At 53.4% G+C, this 26,048-nt stretch overlaps 1 protein-coding gene across 1 annotated transcript in view; it reads right to left on the minus strand.

Annotated features, from left to right (window-relative positions):
• PDE2A (phosphodiesterase 2A) overlaps window positions 1-17,871 on the minus strand; it is a 40,928-nt gene extending 23,057 nt beyond the window's left edge. Inside the window, exon 1 of the mRNA XM_068180753.1 lies at window positions 17,697-17,871. Coding sequence (XP_068036854.1) covers window positions 17,697-17,764 — 68 coding nt within the window. The 5' untranslated portion in view covers window positions 17,765-17,871. The remainder of the gene's footprint in view (window positions 1-17,696) is intronic.
• Between the last annotated feature and the right edge of the window lie 8,177 nt (window positions 17,872-26,048).

Consider the following 26,048-nt stretch of genomic DNA (forward strand, 5'->3'; position numbering starts at 1 on the left):
CGATGAGGAGCCGTGGCACCATCCCGGCACCATCCCGGCACCATCCTGGTCCCGCGCACCCGCGCACCCCAGCGCCGCCCGCGGGCTGCGGGTACGCCCCCGCCGCGACACGCCCCGTCACGATACGTCCGATCACGACACGCCCCGCACCTGCTCCGCGGGGTTCTAAGAAGCGAGGATGGGCGGGGCAGGGAGGAGGGTGCGGGGTGGCGAGGGGATCGGACATCACTCTCCAGCGTGGGGTGGGGGTCCCCGGTGTGGGGCGTGGGTCGAGAGGGTGGTCCCGATGTGAGAATTGGGTCGGGATGTCGCCCCCCAGTATTGGGAGGGGGTCAGGAGTAGGAGTCCCAGTGTGGGGTGGTGAAGGGAGAAACCGGGGTGGGGCGGGGGTGCCCATGTTGGGAGAGGATCAGGGCGTCGCCCCCCAGTTTGGGTAGCTCCGCTCTGGAGCGCGGAGCTGGCAGGGCTTTCCTTGTGGGGCAGGTGCCGGGTGTGCCGTCACGGGTCTGGTATCTGGGAGGGCAACAATCTGCCTCCGTGTTAAACCCTCCCCTCTTTGGGATCGGGCCAGGAGTTTCTCCCTTGCCCCTTCTCCCTCCTGGGGCATGTTTCACCTCCCAGTAAAGCGACCCCTTAAAGGCTGCACCTCACATTTGTGTTGGGGCGGTCTTCCCCTCATCCTCTCTGATGAAGGGGCCGAAATCTCATCCCATCCCTTGCCCTGGGGTAACTCTGATGCAGGGCTCAGTAGAGAAAGTCTTCCCTGCCCCCCATCCTATAGGATACTGAAGGGGTCCTACCCAGCATCCCTCTCTTGGATAGGGAGGGACCCTCATCTTGGGGACACCTTATAGGGTCTGTTCGCCCCTACCCTCCTATATCAACCCCCCATTGCCTTCAGTGAGGAGTGCCACCTCCTCCCTTCTCCCCTTTCCCCCCCACCGGAGATAAGTACCAGGATTTCGGGATGCTGCCCCTACCCCAATGGCCCCAGGGAATCTGCATGGAGGGTCAACGTGCTCAAGCCGTCACACGATGGCCATATGCCACACGAGGGACACCGGCAGCACGACAATCTCCATCCCTCCTGCTCCTCTCGGCAGAAGAGGAAGTTCTGGTCTGGGGGAGGATGGCCTGCTGTTCCTCCGTATCCCGGGACTCCCCTGTCCACAGGCACTCCCGTGTCCCTGCACCCCTATATCCTTGCCCCTCCATGTCCCTGTGTCTCTGCAGTCCTGTGTCCCACTCCCTACCCAGGCACTACCGTGTTCCTGCACCTCTGTGTCCCTGTCCCCAAGGCGCTCTTCAGGGACAGGGTGCTCTGAGGTTTGGCTGGGGGTTCGTAAAGGACTCGAGCTTCTCGCATCGTCTCTCAACCCTCCTTAGGACAGGTCGTGATAAGGAAATGCTATCTCGAGGCAGGGGCCAAGCATGGTAGGGTTTAGGGACACTCTGCATGCTACACCCCCCATCTCGCTCCCTGCACCCCGACCCCCAGGATGCCGGGCCGGGCAGCCCGGAGGACGTTCAGGGTGGCCAGTAGAGTCATCTAGTGGCCAGAGCCACCAGGAGCTCCCGGCCAATCCCGGACACCCTGCCGCAGCAATCCAGGCCTCCGGGTGGTCCTGCCCCTGGGGTGACACAGGGCGACGGGCGTCTCTCCCCGGGGGTGGCACAGGTTCATAAATACCTCAGCCCGACGCAGCCCCCCAGAGCAGCGTCTCACAGTGCCCATCTTTCTGACTCAACACCACCAGAGCCGCCAGATCCCCAAGATCAGGGTGTGGAATCTCCCACTATAGGTTCACCCTGCTGCAGGTACCAACTGTCACCCTAGCCTGGACAGGTCCTGCTGGCATGGATGCGGGTCCGGGAATCCATGAATAAAGCAGGTGGGAATAGCAGGTTCCCTGTGGGGCCAACAGTGGGGAAAATCCCAAGGAGCTGGGTGCTGGCAGGATCCATGTCCTGCCACCTGGCACAACCCTGTCACCAGAGCCACCCATGGAGCAGCTCACAGTCAGCACAGCTGCCTAGGGAACACAAAGCCATTGCTGGGCACAAGGACACAGCACGGAGTTGTCCTTTGTGCTTGCCCAGAGGTGCCTGGGGACAGACAGGGTGTAGGACACAAGGGTGCAGGGACACAGGAGCTGCAGGGACACGGTGGGGAAGGGGCTGGGGGCAAGTGGTGGGACACAGGGGTAGAGGCACAAAGGCCTGGGGACAGAGAGTGAGACACAGGTACAGGGACACAGGGAAATGGGGCACAGGGACATGGCAGTGTAGGGACACAGGAGCACCTAGAGACAGGGGAATGGGACACAGGTGCAAGGACGCAAGGGTGTAGGGACTTGTGCTGCAGTACCACTGTTGCATCCATGCATCATTGCTCATCTCCCAGTCAGTCCCAGGGTAATTATGAGCTGATTCCTGGCTTTTCTGTGTGCCCCAGGGATGGCATTCCTTGGATGGGAACATCACAGCACTCAGATGGACAAACACAGCCTCAGAACTCTGCCCTGGAGCTGCTGGGAAATAACTGTAGGTGCTGAGGAGAGGCAGCAGTGTGGGCTTCTCAGCTGGGCTTCCCATATTTCCATCCATCCTGTAGTTTTCCCTTGTTCCCAACCTGGAGTGGATCAATCAAGTGCTGTGCCTCCTGTCTCTTCCTGGGAACTTGGGGAGCAGCCACGCCGCATCCCATCTGGAGGGTGTCTGATGGCATCAATGGGAATAAAGTTCATGCAGGCAAGTAAATATTAACCTTTATTCCATGGTAATGGAATATTCCACACCAAAGACACTGAGATAAACCCCACTCCAGCTTTTCCCTGGAAGGTACTGGCAGCAAATGGTATCAAACTCCCAAAGTTGAAGATTTTGTGGGGTTAAGGCACCAAGATGAGCCTTCACACCCTGCGTAAGCCTGAAATCCCATTTCTCCCCACCCCTAGCAACTGCAGCAACCTGCCCTCAGAGCAGCATCTGTGGGCACACTGGACATACTGGGAGCACTGGGATGGGAGGAGAGCAGAGCAGGAGGGCAGCATGGCTGGCTGTTCCCAGCTGGGCCAGGACTGCTGTGAGTCATATAGGATCAGCAGTGCTCCATTAAACTGTGGCACTGGTATGGAACCAGGGCCAGATGCTGGCTCTGGGGAGGCACAGGGCTGTGATGCCTTCTGGAGCATCCCTGTCCTCCAGGGAAGGATGGGACACAGTGGCCCCCACAGTGGCCCCCAGGTGGCACATGGGGCTGGGGTCCTGCCCATAGAACAGAGATGACTGAGACTCAACTAAACTTGGGGGACATGGCTACTAATGGACCTGCTGGATCCGTGAATGAATTGGGGTGTTATTAGTCTGGAACTGTTAATCCAAGGTACGTTGACAGTTCTAAATCCCATCAGAAATCAATCCATCTGCTCTTCCACTCTGCACTAATCCCCACAATGGCACCCAATCAATATCCCATTTACTGCTCTGTGGTTTCCCCATGGATAAATCCCACCTAGTGCTCGGGATGCAGCTGCAGTGCCTGAGTGGAGCAGGGAATGCTGCAGGGCAGGGAATTCTGTGGGACAGCAAGTTGAACATGAGTCACATGAGTCACACCCATGTCCTGGGGGGCATCAGGCCCAGCATCACCAGCTGAACAAAGAAGGGAATTGTCCCAGCCTGCTCTGCACTGCGGCAGCCTCACCTCGAGTGCTGGGGGCAGTTTTGGGCATCATAAAATAAAAAAGACATTAAAGCCACTAGGGAGAGTCTAAAATAGGGCAATGAGGGTGGTGAAGGGCCTTGAGGGGAAGCCGTGTGAGAAATAGCTGAGGTCATTTGGTCTATTCAGCCTGGACAAGAGGAGACTGAGGGGAGACCTCATTGCAGTTACAAATTCCTCATGAGGGGAAGCGGGGCACAGGCACTGATCTCGGCTCTCTGCTGACCAATGACACTCCTGAGGGAATGGTCTGAAGTTATGTCAGGGGAGGTTTAGGTTGGATATTAGGAAAAGATTCTTCACCCAGAGGGTGATTGGACACTGGAACAGCCTCCCTAGAGCACTAGCAAGCCTGACAGAGTTCAAGCAGCATTTAGACAGTATTTTTGGGCATGTGATGTAATTCTTGGGGATGGTGCTGCACAGGGCCAGGAGTTAGACTTGATGCTCCTTGTGGGTTTCTTCCAGCTGAGCAGATTCCATGGAGGGGTGACAAAGGGATAAGGAAGGGCCCAGCTGATTAAGTGATACCACTGATGAGCAAGTGATGGAGCCCTTAGAGGGTCTCTATGGAGACGTTTCAGAGCACGGCAGGGCCTGGGGGGCACCAGTAGCCCACACACATGACAGGGCTAATTAGGGGGACAAAGGGGATGGCAGAGCCCTGTTGGCCCCACTGCGGTGGTCAGATCCCTGTGGGGCTGAGATGGCTCTTGGCTCTGTTTCCATACCTCTCTCCCCATTCTTTGGCTGCTTTCCCAGCTGGCTCAAACAGTCCTCGTGGACAAGCTCTGGGCATGGTGGCCACCAGCATCTTCAGCCTGGCTAGTGGGATTTCATCTCCTGAGTTGCACACAGCCTGTCCCATGAGATTATCCTGTGTGGGCAAGGACAGAGCACACCCCCACTGTACCCTCAGAGGGGTGAGGGAGAGGGGATATCCATAGGGACAGCTTGCATCCAGGGAATTAGCATATGCCATGGTGAGAGCATGCATCCAGGGGGACAGTGTGTATCCAGGTGGACAGCATGTGTCCGAAGGGACAGCATGTATCCAAAGGGACAGCATGTATCCATCAGGAGAATGTGTATCCATGGGGACAGCATGCATCCACAGGGACAAGTGTGTCCATGGAAACAGCCTGAATCCCGGAGGACAGCATGTGTCCGTGGGTGACAGCCTGAATCCAGAAGCACAGCATGTGTCCAGAGGGACAACCTGTATCCAGGGTGACAGCATGTATCCATAGGGACAGCCTGCATTCATGGGACCAGCACATGTCCAGAGGTACAGGTGACATCCGTGAGCACAGCATGCATCTGGGGGACACCCTGTGTCTGGAAGGACACAACACACCTGGGGACAGTATGTGTCTTGAGGGTGAGCAGGTACCTGAAAGGACAGCATGTTTGCAGAGGGACAGCATGTTTGACAAGGGACAGCACATGTCCATAAGGACAGGGGCTGCCTAGAGGGATAGGATGTCTCTGGAGGGACACATGGATTTTGGGGAAAGCATGTGCTAGAATGAGAGTATGCAGCAGGAGAAGGGACAGCAGGTGCCTGCAGAACAGCATGTACTGGGGGTACAGCAGCCCCTGGACATGCAGTGCCACACCACTCTTCCAGGTGGCCCAGCAGCAATAAGGAAGATCCCAGCCCAGCCCAAGAATATGGAGTACAGGAATTTACTGCCAGATTAAATAAAAGATGAGGAGATGACATCCATTGGCACTGGCTGTGTCACTCCAAGCTGACCCCACTCCAGCTGCAGGCCACAAGGACTTGGCCACCAGCTCTCACTCATCCCTGCCGCTCTCCTTGGCCCCTTATTTAGGGGTGGGGTTGCTGCCAGGTGACAATGGAGTGTGGTGCTACCATGAGCACCCAGGGATCTGTTCAGAGACAGAGAAGCAAGCCTGGTTCCCACCAGCTTGGAGATCCCAAAGAAATGTGGCACACAAGGAACAGGGTCCCTATCCTGCACTGGTACCTGATTCCACAGGATTCTCAAAAGTAGGCATCAATGATAGTGTCACTTAAGAAAGGGATGTTCCAAGCCCTGACTCCAGGGATGCTCTAAGCCCTGTTCCAATTGGTGCTCCAAGCCCAAATCCCAGGCGTGCTTTGAGCCCTGATCCCAGAGGTGCTCCATGCCTCAATCCTAAGAATGTTCTGAGCCCTCTTCCTAGGGGTGCTCCAAGCTCTGGGCCCCCGAGGATGGTCTGAGTGGTGATCCTGGGACACTCTGAGCCCTGATCCCAGGATGCTCTGAGCTTCTCTTCCAGATTCTTCTTCCAGCTTCCTACTGGTATCTCCAGGATTTTCCTCCCCACTCAGTACAGCTTTCCATGGGCATTCCTTGGCATCTGGATGCTTGTTGCCATTATCTCACCTGGCACCTGCCTGCTCCAATTCTGCCTCATCGTCTCTTCTGTTAGCAAAGCAATCACGCCCCAATTTAACCTGGATTAAAGCAGTATTGCTCACTTGTTCCCTTGCTAGTTCTCTTCCAATTAATTTGTTCCTCGCTTTTATTTCCTAATTAATTCTTCAGGCTCTTTGGCAAGGAAACAACAGTGGTGCCCAGGGTCTCAGGAAGGGATCAGGATTAATTATCCCAGTGGGAATGAGCAGAGGGGAAGAGAAGCAGGGGTTTAGCCCAGCATGGGGACATGGATCTGGGGTGAGCAGAATTCCTTGGACCACCCATAAGCATCCCATACAAAGGAGGACCATGGGATGAGGGGCCCACAGCTTACATAATTTCCATCTTCCCTTGGGAATGTCACAGGGACAAAATCATCACAGAAACTAATATGATGCCTCTGGGGGGGTCACCCTAAGGGCAAGTTGAAGTGGGGGCCAAGTCCTGCAAGGGTTAATGCACAGTACAGCACAGGGTGTTGGAGCTAAAAATACTGTGCCTTCTTGGGATTTGCTCCAATGACTCACTCCTTTCTGTAATTTATTGCTTGTTACATAATCACTTTCATTTTCAGCTGGAGAAAAATTGAATATGTTTTTTTCCCTTTTTCTTCTGGTTTTTTTTTTTTTTTTTTTTTTTTTTTTTTTTAACGAAAAGGGCATTTTAGCACATAAGCACCAGCCATTTTCCCAGTTCTTCCTGGCATCTTCCTGGCAAAGGGCTGGCATGCTGTTGCTGGCTCCAGCCTTCATCTAAAGACTCCTAAGAGTGTGTTGAGCTCTGGGGTCTGCTAAAGAGGGAATAGGGAGTGGGAGGCCTCTGGGTGCTGAGAGGGCAAAACACCCTGGGGGCAGCTCAGTGGGAGGTTCTGGGATGGGATGGAGGGGCCAGATTCATCCATTGCGCCCACTGCCCAGCCAGGGTGAACACCCCCTGGCACTGCTGCAAGGGCACATCTGGGCTTCAGCTGTGTCCCAGAAAAACCAGGGCTGCATCCCAGCAAGCCTAATATGGTACTCCAGCAATTTGAGCACCATGGCCCAGCAAACCCACTGCTATGTCTTAGCAATCCTGGGGCTGCATCCCAGCAAGTCCAGTTCTGTGTCCCAGCAAACCACTGGGTTTGCTGCATCCTAGAAATCCCAGTGCTCTGTTCCACTGAGCTCAATACAGTGCTCTAGCAAGGCCAGTGCCATCTCCCAGCAATTCAAGTGTCTGCCAGCACAGCTGTCTCCACCAAAGCAGGGCAGGACACTCCAGTGGGGAAGGGGGAGCTCTGGCTCAGGCCCTGTCTGGGACTGGGATGAATTTCTGGCAGGGAGGTGAGAACCCCACTCTCTGCCAGCCCCCCTGCCACCTCTGCAGGGGGGCCAGGAAGCCTTGTGTTTGGAGCTGCAGCCTTGGAATTAACTGTGCCAAATGTTTTATTTGTGTAGAAACGCAATTATGTTAATTAAAACATATCTGTAATTACAGCACTTAGTGGCCTATAAGTGCACAAGTGACTCTGGTGACTTTACAGAACCTGGAAGGCTGGAGGGTGGCTTGGCCCCAGAGAGCTCTGTGGAAGGAAAAGCAGCAGTGTCCCCATGGGGTGACAGTGGTGACCCCAGTGCCTGTTCCACTCTGCCAGGGATGGTGCAGCGAGATGGGATGCTCAATACGCACAGTCACATCCTGACCAAGCCACAGTCCTGCTGCTCTGGGAGTGAAGGTAAAAAGAGAATAGGCCTCCAGCACCTCAGGGACAAGGGAACAGGAAGAAAATGGGTCCCTGAGGTAGACAACAGTGCCTGGGCAAAGGGAGTTTTTCCATTTCTGCAGGCAGCAGAGCCTAAAGAGTGTATCTGTGAGGGGAAAATAAATGGGAAGCAGAGAAAGATGATAGCTGGAGCAGCAGCCAACCAGCCCATGAAATGGCTGGGATCCCACAGTCTCTAGGCAAAGGGAAGAGGGGAGGTGGCACCTGTCCCCACCTCAGTGGAACCCTCGTTGTGGGCAGTGTGTTATGGGGGGATAAGAACCCCAGAGGGAACATGGTCTGGGGCATAGGAGGGGCTCCAGGAGAGCATGGAGCAAGGGAAGCAGCAATGGTGGGGCATGGTGCTCTGGTGTGGTGCTCTAGGATCCCCACATACCCAGACACCCACATACCCAGACACTCTCCATCACCAGAGCAGCCAGCCTCCCAGGCCAATACCTGCCAATGCAGTTTCCATCTTCCCCAGCCTCCATCAGTGACAGAAAATTCCTGCAATTGCTCAGTCCAGAGCAAAAACATTTCAATGGACCTGAAGGATTTCACCCTGCACATCCACAGGACACATCCCAGCATGGGCACACACAGTTAAGCAACAGCCTGGCATCTACAAGCAATAAAGGCAGGGATGGCTGCTAAGCCTCCATGTTTAATTGGAAGCCATCATGAGCCCTGCACAATTCCAGACCTGCATAATAATGGACAGGTGCTGCAGCATGCTGGGCAGTGACAGAGCAGCTGGCAGGAGCATGGCGGGAAGGGGACCGGTGGCACCAAAGCTTTGCCGGGTGGGATTTATTTGCCGAGCAAACGTGTGGAGGCTGTTGATCCGGCTGCAGAAGGCTGAGCCCTGTTTGCTTGGCAAACACACTGCTCCGGGTGCTCTGCCCTGGAGTATCAGGTCCTATGCAAGAAGCTGCCCTCACTGTCAGGCTGGGAGAGTAGCTCCTGGGGCTACCAGGAGCCACAGGAATGCACCTGGCCCTGGTGATGGAGCTGGGAAGCCTGGCAGCCCTGCAAGGCTACAAATCCCTGTCCACATTGCATGGCAACCCTGCAAATCCCCGTTGTACAGCATCCCTGCAAATCCCTATCCCCACTCCACAGCATCCCTGCAAACCCCTGGGGCTGCCTGGAGCCACAGGAATGCAGCTGGTCTCAGTTATAGGGCTGGAAAGCCTGGCAGCCCTGCAATGCTGCAAATCCCTGTCCCTACTGCATGGCAGCCCTGCAAATTTTCATCCCTGTTGCATGATATCCTTGCAAATCCCACCATCACGGGGACCTCCAAGTAAAGCCACCAGCACCCCAAGGGAGCCAAACCAGGCAGGAGCATAGCAAGGTGAGAGAGAAAATACACAGTTACCCTGAATCCCTGGAGAATTATCCTTGGATAAATGCAACCCTACAGATGCTGCCAACTCATCTTTCAATTAGTCCATTTAGTTGATAATTAGAGGGGGAAAGAAAGCTGCTGTTGATCATGGTTCAGCATGTGTTCATCACCTACTCTTTGATTTATTTTTTTTTCCCTTAAAAATAGTGTGAATAGAGCAGGAGCCAGGATCTTGCCTGTGCTTTCCATGCCCCATGCTTTCCATGAACAACAGCTCCTCAGGAGCAGGGATCATCCCCCAAGCAACACCACAGATTTCTAACTGAATCCTCCATCTGTGAACATGGCACAAGTGGGAGCCACTCACTGGGCCAGGACTTCTTCTCAAATGATCTAAATATTCCCATGAGCCAGAGTCAGTGCAGGGAGTGGGGATCATCTGTGGAGAGACCAGAGATGATACAGCTCAAAGCCATTCATGCTTTGGAGGCTCATCAGGGCAAGAGTGGCTCTGTCTGACACTTCCAACCCATTTCCCAGAGCAGAGTTGAGCTTTTAACTTCTGAAGCCTCAGCTTTTCCTGAGAGGAGAAGAGGGAACAACTGGGGATGAGGATTGGCTGTACGGACTGCCAGTGATGGGCCTGGTGTGGGTACTGAGGGAGATTTGGAACTGGCAGAGAGATGCAGCTCAGCCATGGGACAAGCATGTAGATGCCATATGGAATATGGAAACAGAATTACTGAGGTTGGAAAAGGCCTCTGAGACCATCAAGTTCAACTATTCCCCCAGCACTGCCAAGCCCACCATTAACCCATGTCCCCAAATGCCACATCCACAGAACTTTTAGAACCTTCCAGGGATGAGGACTCCACCACTGTTCTGGGCAGCCTGTGCTGCACCCCTTCAGGGAAGGAATTTTCCCTAATATCCAAACTAAATCTTCCCTGGAACACCCTTCTGGGCTGGTCCCTGGCACAGCCAAGATCCCACTGGTACTGGGACCAGTGCCGGAGCATGTCAGGCTTTTAATCCTCGATCATGGTTTCCATTAATTAATGGCTTTTCTGTGGTTGAACTGCTGGCTCCAGCTTCTCTGCCACACTGTGCCTGGACAGAGCACCAGCTGGACAGCTGGCAGCCAGGTGCTACCTGAAAAGAGTCCCCAGCCTTGTCCTCTTCCCTGTGTCACAGTCTCCATGACAGGGCTGGCTGGTTCAGGAGCTGAGATCCAACTGAGCTGCACCGGTAAGGATGGAAACAGGCTTCCCAGAGTATCACTATGGTCCCTCCTTGGACCACAGTTGTTCTCTGCTGTGCCTGCAGATTGGGGGTTGCAGAAGGGAGGTGACTAGGGGACAAAACTGGGGTCCCCCTGCCCATGCTATAGCTCTCCACATTCTCAGCTGGTATGTGGAGCTTCCTCCAGGCTCTGTGCACGGCAACGCACACCGTGCCTGACTCTGCACTTCTCGCCAGCCCACGGACCTGCTGTCCCTGTCCCTGTCCCCACTCAGCGGGGGAGAGGGGATTCTCCAACAGCACCGAGCCCCCATCCTCACAGAGCACTCCATCTTCACCAAAACAGCATACCCACACACCCCAGGAGCCAGCTCCCACGCTGCTCCTGGGGGAATGAGACCTTCTTTCCATCCCTGCATTCCCACAGCAGCAGCACAGTGGGACAGGTTGCTTCATCTTCTTGAAGTAAGGGAGATGGCCACAACTGGATATGGGGGGCTCCAAGGACATTACCCTGAACTCTGTGTTCCCAAACCATGTGGAGCTACTGGCACCCGTTGCCCCTCCACCTAGTCCGCAGCATGGCACAACACAGCACAAATCCTACTCCAAGCAGTTTCAGCTGTGTCCTGTTGATCTGGCAGGTGCAGGACCAGTGACAGGTACCTGACTGGCACCCACAGCCATTCCCAGGAGCATAATTTCCCTGGAGACAGTCAGACCCAACAGCAGGCCCCCTCAACCTCTTCCTAAACCTCGTAGGGTTCATTATACCCAGCTACCACCGTGAGAAACTTGTTTCCTGTGACATCCTCTGGAGCAAGAGCTCACCTGGCTCTGCTGCTGCATGCACCTGCATCTGGGTCTGACCAAAGGAAACCAGCACCCAAAGGGCACCTTAGTGCCTTAGTGCCCTTGGGCTGATTTTGGGGAGTGCTTGGCCCTCTGCAGTTTTGCCAGCATTTCCAGATGGACACCTCTCATGCCTCTAGACCTGCTTTGTCCAAAGCCAGCACTGTTTTTCCTCACTTGAGCTTTAGCAAAACACTCCCGTTTTGGGGGTTTCATCCAGTAGTGTTGCTGACTCAGCATCTGTCCCACTCCCCAGTGAGGCCAGGACAGGTGCAAGACAAAACCAAACCACATGACAGGTCCCAGAGAGCCTTTGGCTCAGCCAAAGCGGGAAAAGCATGGATGGGAAGGCCACAAGGCTGTGCTGATGGAGAAAATGGAGCATATTCTGCTGAGGGAGAATGGAGCACTGCATGCCTTTGTCCTGGCAGACCTAACACTAACTCTAGTCTAGCACTAACTGTAACCCATAAACCTACACCTAGGCATAGTTGTAACCCTAAACTTAGACCCAGCCTAGCTCTAAACCTAAACCTAACTATAACCCTAACACTAAACTAAGCCTTAAATCTAGCTCTAACACAGTAAACTAACCTGAAGCTAAATTCTAACCCTAGCCCTAAATCTAATCCTAGGCTAACGATAACCCTAAATCTAAGCTTAAATCTAAACCTAAACATAAACCTAAAATTAGTACTACTCCTAATATTAACCTGAACCTTAGACTTAGCCATAGAGGAAACACCAGCCCTAGACTTAACCCAAACTCTAACACTACTCTTAGATCAAACCAGACCCTAAATCTTTTATCTTAGATCTAGATCTAACCTTAAAGCTAAACCTAGATTTAGCCTTAACCTTAAACCTATCCGTAATCCAAACACTAGCCCTAAACTTGATCATAGCCCTAAACCCAGACCTAAATTTAGTCCCAACTTTAGCAGTAGCTCTGACCCTAACTCTAACCCTAATCTTAGATCTACCCCTAACCTTAGCTCTGACCCTGACCCTACTCCTAACCTCAGGCCCAGCTTCAGCCCCTCAGGAGCCAAAGGGAGGCCAAGCTCTACCCCTGAGGTACTGCAGAAGGACCGAGGGGGTCCCCACATCCTGCAGCTCCCAAGGATGCTCATGCTCAGGATCCAACACCCTCCTCTCAGGAGGAGAGCAGGAGTTCCATCCGCAGGAGTTCCATCCCATTGCAGGAGTTCCTGGCTTGAGCAGCTGACAATCAAATTCTTGAAAATTGCCATCACCCTGCTTGAGTCAGGAGGTTAGGGACTCTGGTACTGGCACTGTTCCCCATCACTAGCACCACCTTCCTTGACCCCAATTTCTTACTTAAAGCCTTCATGGCTTCCACCTGCTTTTTCCATGCAGGAAGGATGCTGCCATCCACCTATCTGTGATCACACTAGTAAAAAACACAGGGAAAGATCTGATTTTGGGGAGAGAAAGGGAAAACACAGCAACACCCACAGCTTGTGTCCTTCCAGCCAGGCTCAAGCCAAGTATTGGCTTGAGGACAGGGCTGTGGAGACATCCTTGCTGCAGGAGTAAATACACAGGGCAGCTCTGGTGTGAGGATAAACCCCAAACCACCAAGAAGCTGCACAGACATCCCAGAGCATCACCACCAAGCAGCAACATCCTCACCAGACTGATCTATGCCACCGCTTGGCAGTGCTCCATGCCTCAGAGCCAAGCTGGGGACCATCAGACCAGCAGGGGCTGCAAATCCCTGTATTCCCAAATCCTGGCTGCCCTGCCAGCTTTTGCCTTCACAGGCAGTAGCATTAGGGCTCTACTGCAATGGGGTGAGATTAAGTGTGCCTGTCAACAACAAGGGGTTTGCATGGAGGTTTTCATTGGAGCATCAGCATCTTCATGCCATAGCAAGCAGACACTGAACTTCAGGGGACATGGACAGGTCACCCACCAGACCTCACTCCACAGCCAAGTGAAGCATAGGCACATTCAGCTGGCACCAGCTCATGAGAAGAAAAGGGGGAAGAAAACCCTCCACCAGTATCTGCCTTTCAAATGCTCCTTTATAAATATCTTCTCACTGCCTTCTGAGTCACCCAGCTGAAATGTGCAAGTTATTAACAGCCTGGAAAGGGGCTGGGAAGCAACTGGGAGCCAGAGGAGGATTCTGGCTAAGTCATCACTTTGTCCCAGAGCTGCACTGGCAGCACTGCTGTCTGATTTTCCCTCTTTGGGTGGAGAGCAAAGGGCTCTGGGGATGCCGAAACACATAGCGAGGCTGTCCTCAATGGCTGCAATGCTCAGGCTAAGCCCTAACCCAGCCCCAGTCACACCCAAAAAAGTCATGGTTTAATATTTTCAGTGGGAAATGCACCCCATCCCACTTCTAAATCCTTCTCTTTGTTCTATTTGATTTACCACTGAAAATACAAACTGACAAAGGCCCAAAGGGCTTGAACCTACCCAAGAATCTCCAATGTCCTCCCTCCCTTCTGACTCCACACACCAGTGATGCAGGCAGTGCTCAGGATATGGGTCCAGGAGCAGGATTTGGGGACAGATTCCCTTGGAGCAGACCAAGGGCTGCTGCTGCCAAATAACCAGCCTCAGGGACATTCCTGAGCCAACACTCAGCAAGTCCCATAGGCTGCCATACTGGTCCATTCCCTGAGGATCCTGTGTGGATGACAAGGTTTGGGGACAGATTCCTACAAGGTGTTTCCAAACACCTTCCTACACATTCATAGCATTCATACACCTTCCCTACAAGGCCAGATTGGATGAGGAACAACCTGGTGTACTGAAAGGTGTCCCTTCCCATGGTAGGGACATAGGAACTGGATGGGCTTTAAGGTTCTTTCCAACCTAAACCAATAATCCCACAATTCAGGCTCCAGCCCCACAAACATCAAATCTTGCTGTCACTGCCCATTGCTGCAAGGCAGGTGAGACCCCCCCCGCCCACCCTGACAACCTCAGCTGGGGGAAACCAAGCTCCAGGCTGCCTGTTGCCCACACTCAGCAACCTCTCCACTGCCTGACCCCGCTGCTACTGCTGCTGCTGCTGCTGCTGCTGTGCAGATGGAGCCATGGTAGCAAACAAAGCATCTCCCAACACTCACTGTCCAACTCATTCCCCCCTCCAGACAGGCCCATCCATTAAGGAGGACAGGAGAAATTTGGATAGGCAGAAAGTCCCAGGCAGCTCCGGGCCCTGCTGGCATTTCTGTCCACAGCCCAGCACAGCTCCTGCTGAGCCACGTGGGAGCTGGGAATAAGACAAAAGTAAAAGCAAGGACCAGGGTCAGAGGGAAGCAGGAGGAAAGAGGGATTCCCAGAAATTGTTTCTGCATCCACTGTTGCCCCCAGGGAATCCTGCATTCAGCCCTAGATAGATGCTTAGCCTCCCAGAGCCCCCAAATCAGCACAGCTCACAGGGGATGAGCGGGGCTCTGCTGTAGATGATGGCCAGGGTACACTCGGTTAGAGTCCTCACTAACGGAGACAGAATCTGGCCCAATTCCCAACACTTCAAAACAACTGGCTATTCTGAAGCTGAAGATGCTCAGGGAGATGTCCCCGGGTGATGAGGGGAAATTCCTTGCTCACACTGGAGACCTCCCATGGACAGGTGCAGGGTGCTGGGAAGCTCCTGGCATATGCAGAATGCAGGAAGCTTGCAACAAGGAGTTTTCCCTCTATTTTCCCTGACAGGCACCTGCAGGCTCCAGGGCTGGGTGCACAGGCAGGTGGGTGATCCTGAAGAGCCCCAGTTACAAGCGCAGGAAGAGCCTGAGGCTTTGAAAAACTTGGAGAACATCACCTAAGAACCCCAACAATGGAGGACCAGGTTAACCTCATTCCACTGAACCCCTTTCCCTGACAAGCAAGTGCCTGGCAGGGGAGCAGAGACATCCAGGCCAAACTGACAGGACAATGGAGTGATGGAGTGAGTATTTTCCATGACATTTTACACATGCAGCCCAGGGACTAGCAATAACCATGAAGGGTCTGGGGGGTTCTCCAAGGGGTTTGACAGCCTGCCCTCAGCTTTGCAGGTGCTCCAAGGCTTCCAAAGGGTGGCTGAGCCCAGCTCATGCCCCCTGCGTCCCAGACAGTGTTGTGCCCTGAAGGAAGCCCTGACCCCTCCCAGCCTCCACAGAGCTGGATCCTTCCCGCAGGGATGCTCAGAGCTGCATCTCCTCCTCTGTGTTTTCCATCCGCAGAGCTCAGTGGCTTCTTCCCCAGCCCTGACTGCTGTCGGATGCTGTGACAGCAGCAGCTCCAGGCACCCTGACACCCCACCCACCTCTAACCAGGTCAGCGTCCACCCACCCGGGAACACACTTCCCGGCAGAAGAAAAGGAGGAAATGGGTTAAAACGTGACCTGGAAAATGCTGCACCTGCATCCCCTTGCAAAAAATGCACCATGTACATGGCAGAGCTGGGCCACCACTGGATCCCAGCCTCACGCAGCACTGCCAGCCAGCATTGAACAGGGCTGGAGGGGAGGCAGGGAGCAGACAGCACCCCTCCCCACAGCGCCAACTTCACCACTGCAACCCCTCTAGGGAGCACTGTGGGGCCAAGGGCATCATCCTCTGACAACTCTTGGGAAGCTTTTCCACCTCTATATACCCTTTGGTGTTTACAGGAACAGGAACAAATATCTATGAATGACATATCCTGGGTAAAAGGGTAAAGCAGCTGGACTCATCATTCCTACCTCGCCTGCCAATGTCTACCTGGGCAGAGCCAGCCCAGCTACACCAAGCTTTTCTGTCATTTACATTTTTTAAAACAGCAGCAGAGGCAGGAGGGAACATGGGGATCACATGGCATTTCAAGACCTTTGTGTGTTTTGCTTAAAGAAAAGGACATGTGCCCATGTTCAGGCAGCACCAGAGAAGGATCTCTGCAGGGAACAAAGCACAGAACCAGGGAGTGAGCCAGGAGAGCTGAGGGAAGGATGCTGCCTGCAGAGACAGACCCAGCACCCACAGAAGCGTAGGAGGATCAGCACCTACTGGGGCCTTGCGAAAACAGATCCAAGGCACACACTGCATGTAGGCAAGAGAGATGCTGGAGGGTATTTTCTATGGAGAGGGACAAGGTTCTCACCCAAAGGTCAACTCATGAAGGTGTGAAAACCCCGTGAGGGAAATGTGTAGCGCTGGGGCAGGAGTGAATGGAAGCTTCCCTGCACCCCAACAGTCCTGTCATCACCTAAAGCACCTGCTCCAGGAGACCCGAGGCTGCTCCTGGGCACATTCCAGTGCAGCAACGTGCCTCCTGGTTCTGGTGGTCCTGGTGTGAGCAGCTGAGCCAGGCAGTTCTGCCAGAGCCTGAGCATGTGGAGCTAGCACTGTCAGACAAAGGAATCCAAGCACTGAGAAGCCTTCCTCCTTTTTGCCCTAGACCTGTATCTCTTTCCTGTGGTTCAGCTCACCCTCCCAGAGGGTTTTTCGAAATGTGGGATCTGCTCCCACTGCAGTAGGGGGAGAAGGGATTGGAAGCACCCCAGATCTCTTGGTACCCAGGAGCCAGAGCACCCACGTACTGTGAACCATCCGTGCACAGCCTGCTCCCTAGCAGCTGTGGAGCCTCATGAGCGCTGCACATGTGTGTGCACAGAGACATGGGTCTCTGCCAGCCCCAGCCAAGCCTGTGGGCAATGGGAATTGAGACACTGCAAGCTTCCCGTTAGCCAGCTCAGCCCCTCTTCCCACGTGGGCTCTTCAGAGCATCACCCTTCCCTGCTTCCAGGGAGCACTGTCATCCCTCAGCAAGGTCACCCATGCTCTCACACAAAGCCCGTTGTGTCTGCTGCAGCATGACACCACCAAGACCCCTGTAGCCCCATTCCCACCTCACCATATACAGACAGGCACTGTGACACTGGGACCCCCAAATCTATTTGGTGAGTGGGTGGGTGTGCAGGGGCTGGTTTCTCTAGCCCTGTGTGAAGCTGCTGAAACCACAATTCAGAAGCCTGACCTGCATTTCACAGAGTCACCCGGACCCCCCTGTGGCCCACCACTGGGCCAGGAGCCTTCTACCCTTGCAGGAAATCATTATGTGATGAGGGTGATGGGGAAACAGGGAGATTCAGTTCACCAGCCCTCTGGCACAGAAACACAGTGATGACCTGCCCCAGGGCTAACATAGGTGGCAAGTGGGGAACAGGGAGGGGTTGCAGCCGCTTGTCATTTCCTTGCCACCCCCTCCCTGACAGCTGTCAGGCAGAAGGAACTTTTTCCTGCGTCCCTGACGTCTCCTTCGCTCCTTTGCCCAGCATTACGCCCAGAGCATCCCTCCCTCTCGGCGTGGTCCCCCATCCCCGGTGCCGGCGGGAGGGAACTCACATGTCAGATGCGGCTGCCTGGTACGGCTGGCTCCGGCAGAGAATAGAGTGTCCGCAGCCCTGGCCCATGGCTCTGCATGCTTCGGCAGCCCTCCCAGCCCCGCCGCCACCGCGCCCGATTCTCGGTGCTGGCTGGGAGCGGAGACTCCCGCCGCGCTCAGCTCGCTGCTGTCACCGAGCCCGATGCAGCGCGCCGAGGCGTGCGGGAGGGGAGGACGGAGCGGGGGCGACGCTGATTGACGGCGCTGCTGCGGCTCCGCGGGGCTGGGCGGGGGCCGAGCCGCTCCGCGGAGGGGCCGGAGGGGCCGCACCTGCCGCCCGCCACCGCCCACCCCGGGCCGCGCCCGGCCTCGCCCGTGCGCCGCGCCGCGCCGCGCCGGGGAGCAGCTGTCTTTGTCTAGAAATTGTCCACGGGTCCTGCCCTCCCCGTTCTCCCCGCGGGAGCCGCCGTCCCACCCTGCGCCTCTGGTCCTGCTGGGACCGCAAGCCCCGTCTACCGTGCTGTTTGTTACTGCCCCGGTGGCATCGGCAGCAAAAAGCACTACTGGGCATCACTGTTCCTGCCTATCCCTGTCCCAGAGGTACTGAGCAGCACTGGTCCCACAGGTTCCTTGTCCCAGGGGTAATGAGATGCACTAGGCAACACTTGCACCACAGGCAGGTTGCTTTCCTAAAGGCACTAAGCAGCACTGAGCAATATATTTACTCTTTTGTAAGGGAAATGGCCTCAAGTTTTTCAGGAGAGGTTTGGATTTGGTATATGGGACAATTTCTTCCCTAAAACGGTTGTCACATACTGCAGGCACCATGCCTGGGGGGATTTAAAAGCCATGTAAATGTGATACTTGGGGACATGGTTTAGTGGTGGGCTTGGCAGTGCTGGGAAATGGTTGGATTCAGTGGTCTCAGAGGGCTTTTCCAAATCATGGTTCTGTGATTCTATAATATAGGACAGCACTGGGCCACAAACAGGTCCCTGCCAGAGAGTGGACGCCCTGTAAACAGTCCCACCCACATGGGTGGTCCCCCTTGATTAGCTTGAACGTGCTAACCTCCTGTCCTGGGCCCCATGGGCTGGGGTCTGGCAGTGTGAACTGTCAGCAGGGTGGGACAGTGTCAGAGAGTGGGTGGAGAAGGGTAAAAGTTGCTGCAGTGCCGGCACTGCCTGTGCTCTCCAGCCAAAGACCCAGTGCATGGGAGCTACACTCCCAAGGGAGACCCTGGGGAAGGACACCCATGCTATACTGAATTCAGGTCAGAGGTTTCTATGAAACCTCACACCTCCTGGCACAAGGTGAGGGAATAAAGAAGGAGCAACAGCAACCTGAGCTTTCAAAGATATTTAAGCATTTCATCTTCTTCTAGTGCAAGCACTAGAGACAGAAAGGGAAGCTCCTAGGGACCAGGTCCTGGGCAAAGACTGCGAAGAGATCATCCAGCTGATGAAGATCTTGACTCAGGATCATAGAACCATGGAATGGTTTAGGTTGGAAGGGACATTTGAAGCTCCTCCAGTTCCACTCCACTGCCATGGGCAGGGACATTTTCCACTAGACCAGGTTTCTGCAAGCCCCATCCAGTCTGGCCTTGAATGCTTCCAGGGATGGGACAGCCACCACTTTTCTGGGCAACCTGTGCCAGGGTCTCACCACGTCACAGCCAAGAATTTCTTCCCACTATCCTATCTGTCCTTACTGTCTGTCAGACTAAAGCCATTGCCCATTGTTCTGTCACTCCAGGCCATTGTCCAATGTCCCTCTTCAGCTCTCTTGGAATTCCTTTAGGCAATGGAAGGGGCTCGAATGTTTCGTCAGAGCCTTCTCTTCTTCAGGCTTAGAACTCCCAACTCTCTCAGCCATAGGAGGGATGCCTAAAGCAGATGTGTTTCAGTCCTCAGAGCATCTCCACAGTGTCCTCTGGACTCCCTCCATCAGCTTCATGTTCTTCTGATGCTGGGGCCCCAGAGCTGGAAGCAGCACTGCAGGAGAGGTCTTACCAGAGCAGAGCAGAGCAGAGCAGAACAGGAGAATCCCTTCCTTACCTGCTGCCCACACTCCTGGGGATCAGCCCTGGGTATCTGTGCTGTCAGCGCACATGGCCAGGGCATCCTGAGCTTTTCATCTGTCAAGTCTTTCTTCCCAGGGCTGCTCTCAATCCATTCTCCACCCAGTCTGTGTTTGTGCTTGGGAATACTCCAACCCAGTGGCAAGACCTTGCACTTAACCTTGTTGAATTTCATGAGGCTGGAACAGTACCCCTTCTTCAGCCTGTCCAGGTCCCCCTCAATTCCATCCCTTCCCTACAGCATGGTGATCACACCACAGAACTTGGTGTTGCCAGTAAACATGCCAGGGGTATCCTGAATCCCACTGCCTGTGCCACTAACAAAGATGCATGTCTTTGCTCTGCTCTTTACCTTGCCCTCAGCATCTCTGGGCCACTGGCAACACGGAGCCATGGACCTTTGTTCTCAGCCAGCAGAGCCACACAGGTGAATCTAGGAGTGTGTCTGGGGTCTGCAGGCTCCACTGCATCCCTCTGCAGGTACCTGCATCCTCTGCACTCTCTCCCTATGCTGTGTGCTGCACCACAGGCCCAACCCACACTCCCAAACTGGGAACTTGGCTTAGTGTATTGTGATTTTGCACCAAAAGGAGCTATTTAGGTTGCTCTTCACTAGCCTTGCAGACCTTCATCTCTCCAGCATCATTTAGCTGTGGGGAGAAGGGAGGAATGTGCTTTAAAGTCATTGTGGATGGGCTGCTGCTTCCCTACTCCATTGTGAATTCACCAGCTGGGACATTAGAGCAGCAATAGATATTAAGGGATTAGTACTCAAATCACATCAGTTCCTGTCAAATTCACCAGGATTAATATCCCCATGGTCTACAGATATAGGAAGTGGATTGTATCAGTTACACAAGATCCTGTGACACTGTTATCTGCAAGGGGAAACTGAGGCAATTACTTGCCCAAATTTTCCCCCAAGAGCTGAGAGTAGAGCTGGGACTAATTTGAGATTATTTTAAGGACCATCACTTTAATCTAATCCTTATTTCCACCCTGAGTCTCAGACTTAATGACTTAGGTTTTCATCATCTGGCTGATCTCATATCCTGCATCCCTTTGTGGGGGGAACCTGCTGTGGGGCACCATGGGATGCCCTGAGGACTGGGAGCCATTCGAGCACTCATTCATCTTCTCCCACCAAAGTGGCTGGTGGCCAAGTTGGTCCTAACACTGAAGTGGCAGTAGTGGATGGTGGAAGTAGGGTGGCTGCCATGTATGGGCCATCCTACACCCTGCCAACCCCCATCATCTTGTAATCTACAAGGAGTCCCCTCCTTTCCTGAAAAGCTGGTTCCCATGCTTGTTTTTCCCAGCCTCTCTTATTCCCCAAGAGATGTTTTTGTCTTGCAGTGGTCCCCAGACAGAAGCAGCTGAGAAGATCAGAGCAGATTTGGGTGCAAAGACCACCAGAAGAAACCATCCATCTCCAGATGCCAGGCAAGGACCATCATGTCTGCATATTACCATGGAATCATGGAATCTCTGTGGGATAAGCCCTTTGAGACCATCAAGTCAAACCATTCCCCCACCACTGACAAGCACTCCGTCCAGCACTTCACTGTGGACCCCAGTGCCACATCCATATGTATCCCCACCATCCCACACGCTCCAAATCCCCTGGGATTCCTTCCATGTGGCCAGTGTGATGCCTAGCTCTCTCCCTTCTTATTCCCCTCTCCAAATGTCATTCCTGGTATTTAAGAGACTTGTTTTTCTCAGCTCCACATCTGTCTGTACTATTTTCTACTCAAGAGAAAACTCTGCCCCATATCCAAGAAGCTTCTTAGAGTCCTTCTGCAAATGGCAGCACAGTGTGTGAAGTCCCAGGAGTGTCACAGAAGCTAAGAATAGGAAAAATCCTCCTGGAATGTTTTGGTGTGTTTAATTAAAAATGCTCAGTTTGAGGTAGATTTTGGTGGGTTTTTTTGTTTTGTTTTGTTTTGTTTTGTTTTGTTTTGTTTTTTGGTTTTTTTTTTTTGTTTTGTTTTGTTTTGGTTTTTTTTGTTTTTTTTTTTTGTTTTTTTAATAAATGCCTGCTAATTCTTGCTTGGAAGCACACAAGGCATTTCTGGGTGGGCATTGCTGTGTGGGCATCACTGGATGGGCATTGCTGGACGGTCATCTCTGGGTAGACCCCTCCACCCTGTGGGGAGTAGAAGGAATGTGCCTGGTGGAGGGCATGCTGTCTGTGGTGGCCCGTCTCCTCCCTGTAATGCTACCTGTCTAGCAGGGTTGTTATAGAGCACAGACATGCCTGGTCCAATATCCTGCTACAAAGCTGGTCAAACCAGGGCTTCATTGATCAATCTCACAGGAGTAAAGCCCCAGTGATGGCCAGTGAGATCCACCAAGAAACTTTCTCCAGGTCCCCAGAGAGGCAGCCTGACCTCCTGGCTGGATGGAGAGGGTCCTGGGAGATATGGTAACAGTCAGAAGTCCTGACACAATGTCTCCTACAAATCTCTCTTGTTTCTCTTTGCTGGAGCTGCTGGGGATCCTGCACTAGGCACCAACATGGGCTGTGTTTCTTTATTTACTGCTGGGAAAGCAAAGTGTTGCCAGTGCTCCGTAGGCAGTGTTCCGTCTCCATGGTCTCATGCCGATATTTGTAGCGTGAATACGAAACGAGCCTTGCTTTTCTTTCTACTGATACTCCTCAGCAACCGGATTGAATTCTGTGGGCTCTGAATAGGCAGGCTTTGTCCTCAAGCACGTATTGTGCAGGATACCAATTCCAGCTCTAATGGAGATGTATTTGCTGATACAAAGCAATTTTCTCCTTGAATACTTTTCCTACAAATGGGCTCTACATCACGCTCAGAGCTGTGAGCTCTCTTGCTGTGCATGCAAGGAGATACTTCCCTTCCTCTAAAGACACCCAGTCCAGCTTCCTGGGATGGTCTGAGCCATGGTACACTTTCCTACTTTGAATCATAGAATCACAGAATCATTAAGGTTTGAAAAGCCCTCAAAGACCACCAAGTCCAACAGTTCCACACCACTGCCAAGCCCACCACTAAAATTCATCCACAAGTGCCACATCTACATATCTGTTTAATTCCTCCTGGTCCTACCACGTACATGGACATATCCATGACAAGGCTAAATTTCAGCAAGTTTTGGAGATTGTTTTTCCCCTTTCTGATTTTTCCACCATTTTCCCTCATAAACCTGAGGAACCTTTCAGGGAGGGAAGAAAATAGCAAAACAGAGAAAAGCTTTTCCCTTTCCATTGACATTTATTCTGGGAACAGATAAAGAACAGAAGAAAACACACAGAGGAACCTGGAGCCTTGTTTTTATTGCAACGTCGGTACAAGATGTTCTCAATGAAAAAAAAAAAAAGGAAATAAATTCACAGTGAACCAGAAAATTATTCCCGGTGTCCACAGGTCCAACAGCTCACCTGTGATCGGGGCAGAACAGGGAGAAACACCTCATGTGTATTTTGGGGTGGAGATGGGTGTCCCGGGGAGCTGTTTGGGGCCTGCTGGGGTGCAACATATCCATTACATCCCACACTGGGGCAATGCTGTCACCAGTACCAGCCCATCCCATGCTGGAGCTATCCAGGTTTGGTGCTACTGGCTAGGAAGGTGCTGGATTTGGGATGGACCTTCTGAACATCACAGGAAGGAGCTAGCCCTAGCCTGAGGAGGCAAGGGCTTTCTTTGGCTTTGGAAATGGGATTTGGAGAGGGAAAGGGAAAGAAGAGGAAAAGGAAGGATGATGAAGGGAAAATAAGGAAAAGGGGAAGTAAAAAGTGAAAAGGGAGATGGAGAAGAGGGGAAAAGGGCAAAGAAGGGGAAAGGTGAAGGGGAGAGGGGGAAGGGAAAATGAAAGAGGAAGAGGAAATAAAAGGGGAAGGGGAAGGGAAAAGGGAAGGGAAAGGGGAGGAGGAAGAGGAAGAGAGCTGAGGCAGCCACCTTCTCCAGGGTTGTTTCACACCATCATAAGCTGGTCTCAGCAACCCCCCAGCCTATAGCCACCCTCACCCACAACTCCCTCAGCCTGCAGGCCCCTGGGATTAACAGGGCAGCAGGAGAGCGGCTGGTGCCAGCTCCTGCAGCCCTGTCCAGCAATTGCCACTGAACCTGCCCTCCAGCCTCTGCCAGTGTGTCCTGCCTGGTCACATCTGTCAGCTGGGTGCAGGAAGGGACAGGGACCTGCTGGCTCTATCGCACTCAGGACATCATGCAGGTGACCTTCCCCAGTGCTGAGCCAGGAGAATGAGGTGCTCATGGACACTAAGGACCATGAGGGGACACTCTGCCCCCACTTTCCAACCTCTCTTTTCATTGCACCTCAATTTTTTCTGTCCTCCCATAGTATGATGTGTCCCTGAGCCCAAAGTACAGGAAAATATCCCTGCAGCGCCATTCTCCAGGTGGCAGCTTCCGTACCTGGGCTATGCCAGGTGGGACACTCAGCACACAGGCAGTGGGAAACAGGGATTTAAGCAAGGCAGCAGGATCAGACCCTGGTCCTGAAAACTGTCAGGAGTCATAAGGATGATCCCAGGGCTCCACCAGGTACCACAGCCCAGGTACCATCCCCGTAGTCCTCCCACATACCAAGGACCCAGACCTGACCCCCTCCACTTATTCCTCATTCCAAAGATGCTCAAGGTTTTGGAGATCCTTTTTGCCACCCCTGAGCCCTTCCCAGCCCTCACATTGCTGCCTATGGAAGAGGGCATGGGGGCACCAAGGCATCCAGTCCCAGGGTGGCACTGGGGTGCAGACTGAGCCCAGAAGTCCCAAATCCCCTCTTCCCCCTTCTGATCACCCAGAGGCAGGGGTTCACCCCTGCTTTGGAGATGGCAGAAGGAGTGGAGGGGCTTTTCCTTTGCACCCAACACTCCCATGCCCCCAGGGTGGGTGGCAGATGAGGTGGGAGACAGGGGACAGGGCAGGAACCAGGCAGCCTTGGTGACACAGGAAGAGCAGGATGGAGCTCCTTGTTCCTGAGAAGAGGTGTTCCAGTGTTCTGCCTTCCAACAGTGCTGGGGCAGATAAGAAGTTTCCCTGCACCTTCAGTAGGGGTCAGGGTCAATCAGTGTCCCCTTGTACAGTGTCCCCTGGCCCATGGGTGCACCCAGAAGGGGGAATGGGGGTCCCATGGAGAGAGGCTGCCTTTGAGATGGTCCTTCAGGGTCATTGAAGGGATCCATGCGAGTGCTGACCACCATGGGAACTCTCTAGCTCCTGCACATTATCCCTCCAAATCCAGCAGCATCATCTCCAAAGGATAGCACGAGGCTTCAAAAGATTCTTCCCAAAGCTTTCCCAACCACCTGTATCAAACCATGGCTGGTGAGCAGGAAGGAGAGAGCTCAGCTTCTCCAGGTGGTGATAGCATGTCCTCTGGATGACAGCCTTGCTCCCCACTATGCTCCAGGGCTTCTTGGGGTGGGGAGAAGTAGTGATGAGGTTTCCAAGCATAAAGAGGGAACTCAGTGCTCTTCTGGGGAGCAGAAGTGCCTTGAGGCATCCCTCCCTCCCAGATGGGGGCTTAGCTCTGCTCCCAGCCTGCACAGGTGGTTCTGCAAGGACCGTTCCCACCATGCTTCCAATGCCAGCCTCTGGTCCCTTGAGCATCCCACCAGGTGGGTACTAATCCTCAGGATCTGGCCTTCAAGGGCAGCACCTCATGGCGGGGCTGAGGACAATGGTGTTCGCTCAACACCAGCCACATCAGGTGCCACCAGTGTAGCACAAAGGTTCATGGCCAGGGGGACATGCTGGGAGGCACATGGGGCTGGCATGCTGCCGCCCCAGCTGCTGGCAGCCAGGTAGCCATGGAAACCTCCTGGCGGGATGCTGCACAGATAAATAGCTAATTTGAAGTGATTCTCCTCAAAGAGCTTTTTTCCCCTGTATTTTTTTTTTAATATATAAATCCCTGAGATTTTTTTAGGTTTACCTTTGCTTATTTTATTGTTTCCCTTTACTTTATTATTTTTCTTTATTTTGTCATTTGTTTCGTTTTTGGGTTTTTTGTTTGTTTGTTTGTTTTTTCTTGATTATTTTCCCTTTGATTCAAGACCTGGCCTCCACGAACACTCAGAACACTCAAGACAGAGGTTTGCCATCTCCCTTGTCTTCAATAAACCAAAGCTCATTGCGATTTCAGTGGCAGCCCACATGGAAGTGCGGTGACATCATTCAGGGCCACATGTCCATGGAGTTGCTGCTCACCTGGGTATGTATTTAGGTGGGATGAATACACATGTGTGCACCTGAGCATATATGCATGTGTTTGGATGCATGGTCATGCATGG

This window comes from Anomalospiza imberbis, chromosome 2 (genome assembly GCF_031753505.1).
Source record: "Anomalospiza imberbis isolate Cuckoo-Finch-1a 21T00152 chromosome 2, ASM3175350v1, whole genome shotgun sequence".
In the NCBI taxonomy this organism is placed as follows: domain Eukaryota; kingdom Metazoa; phylum Chordata; class Aves; order Passeriformes; family Viduidae; genus Anomalospiza; species Anomalospiza imberbis.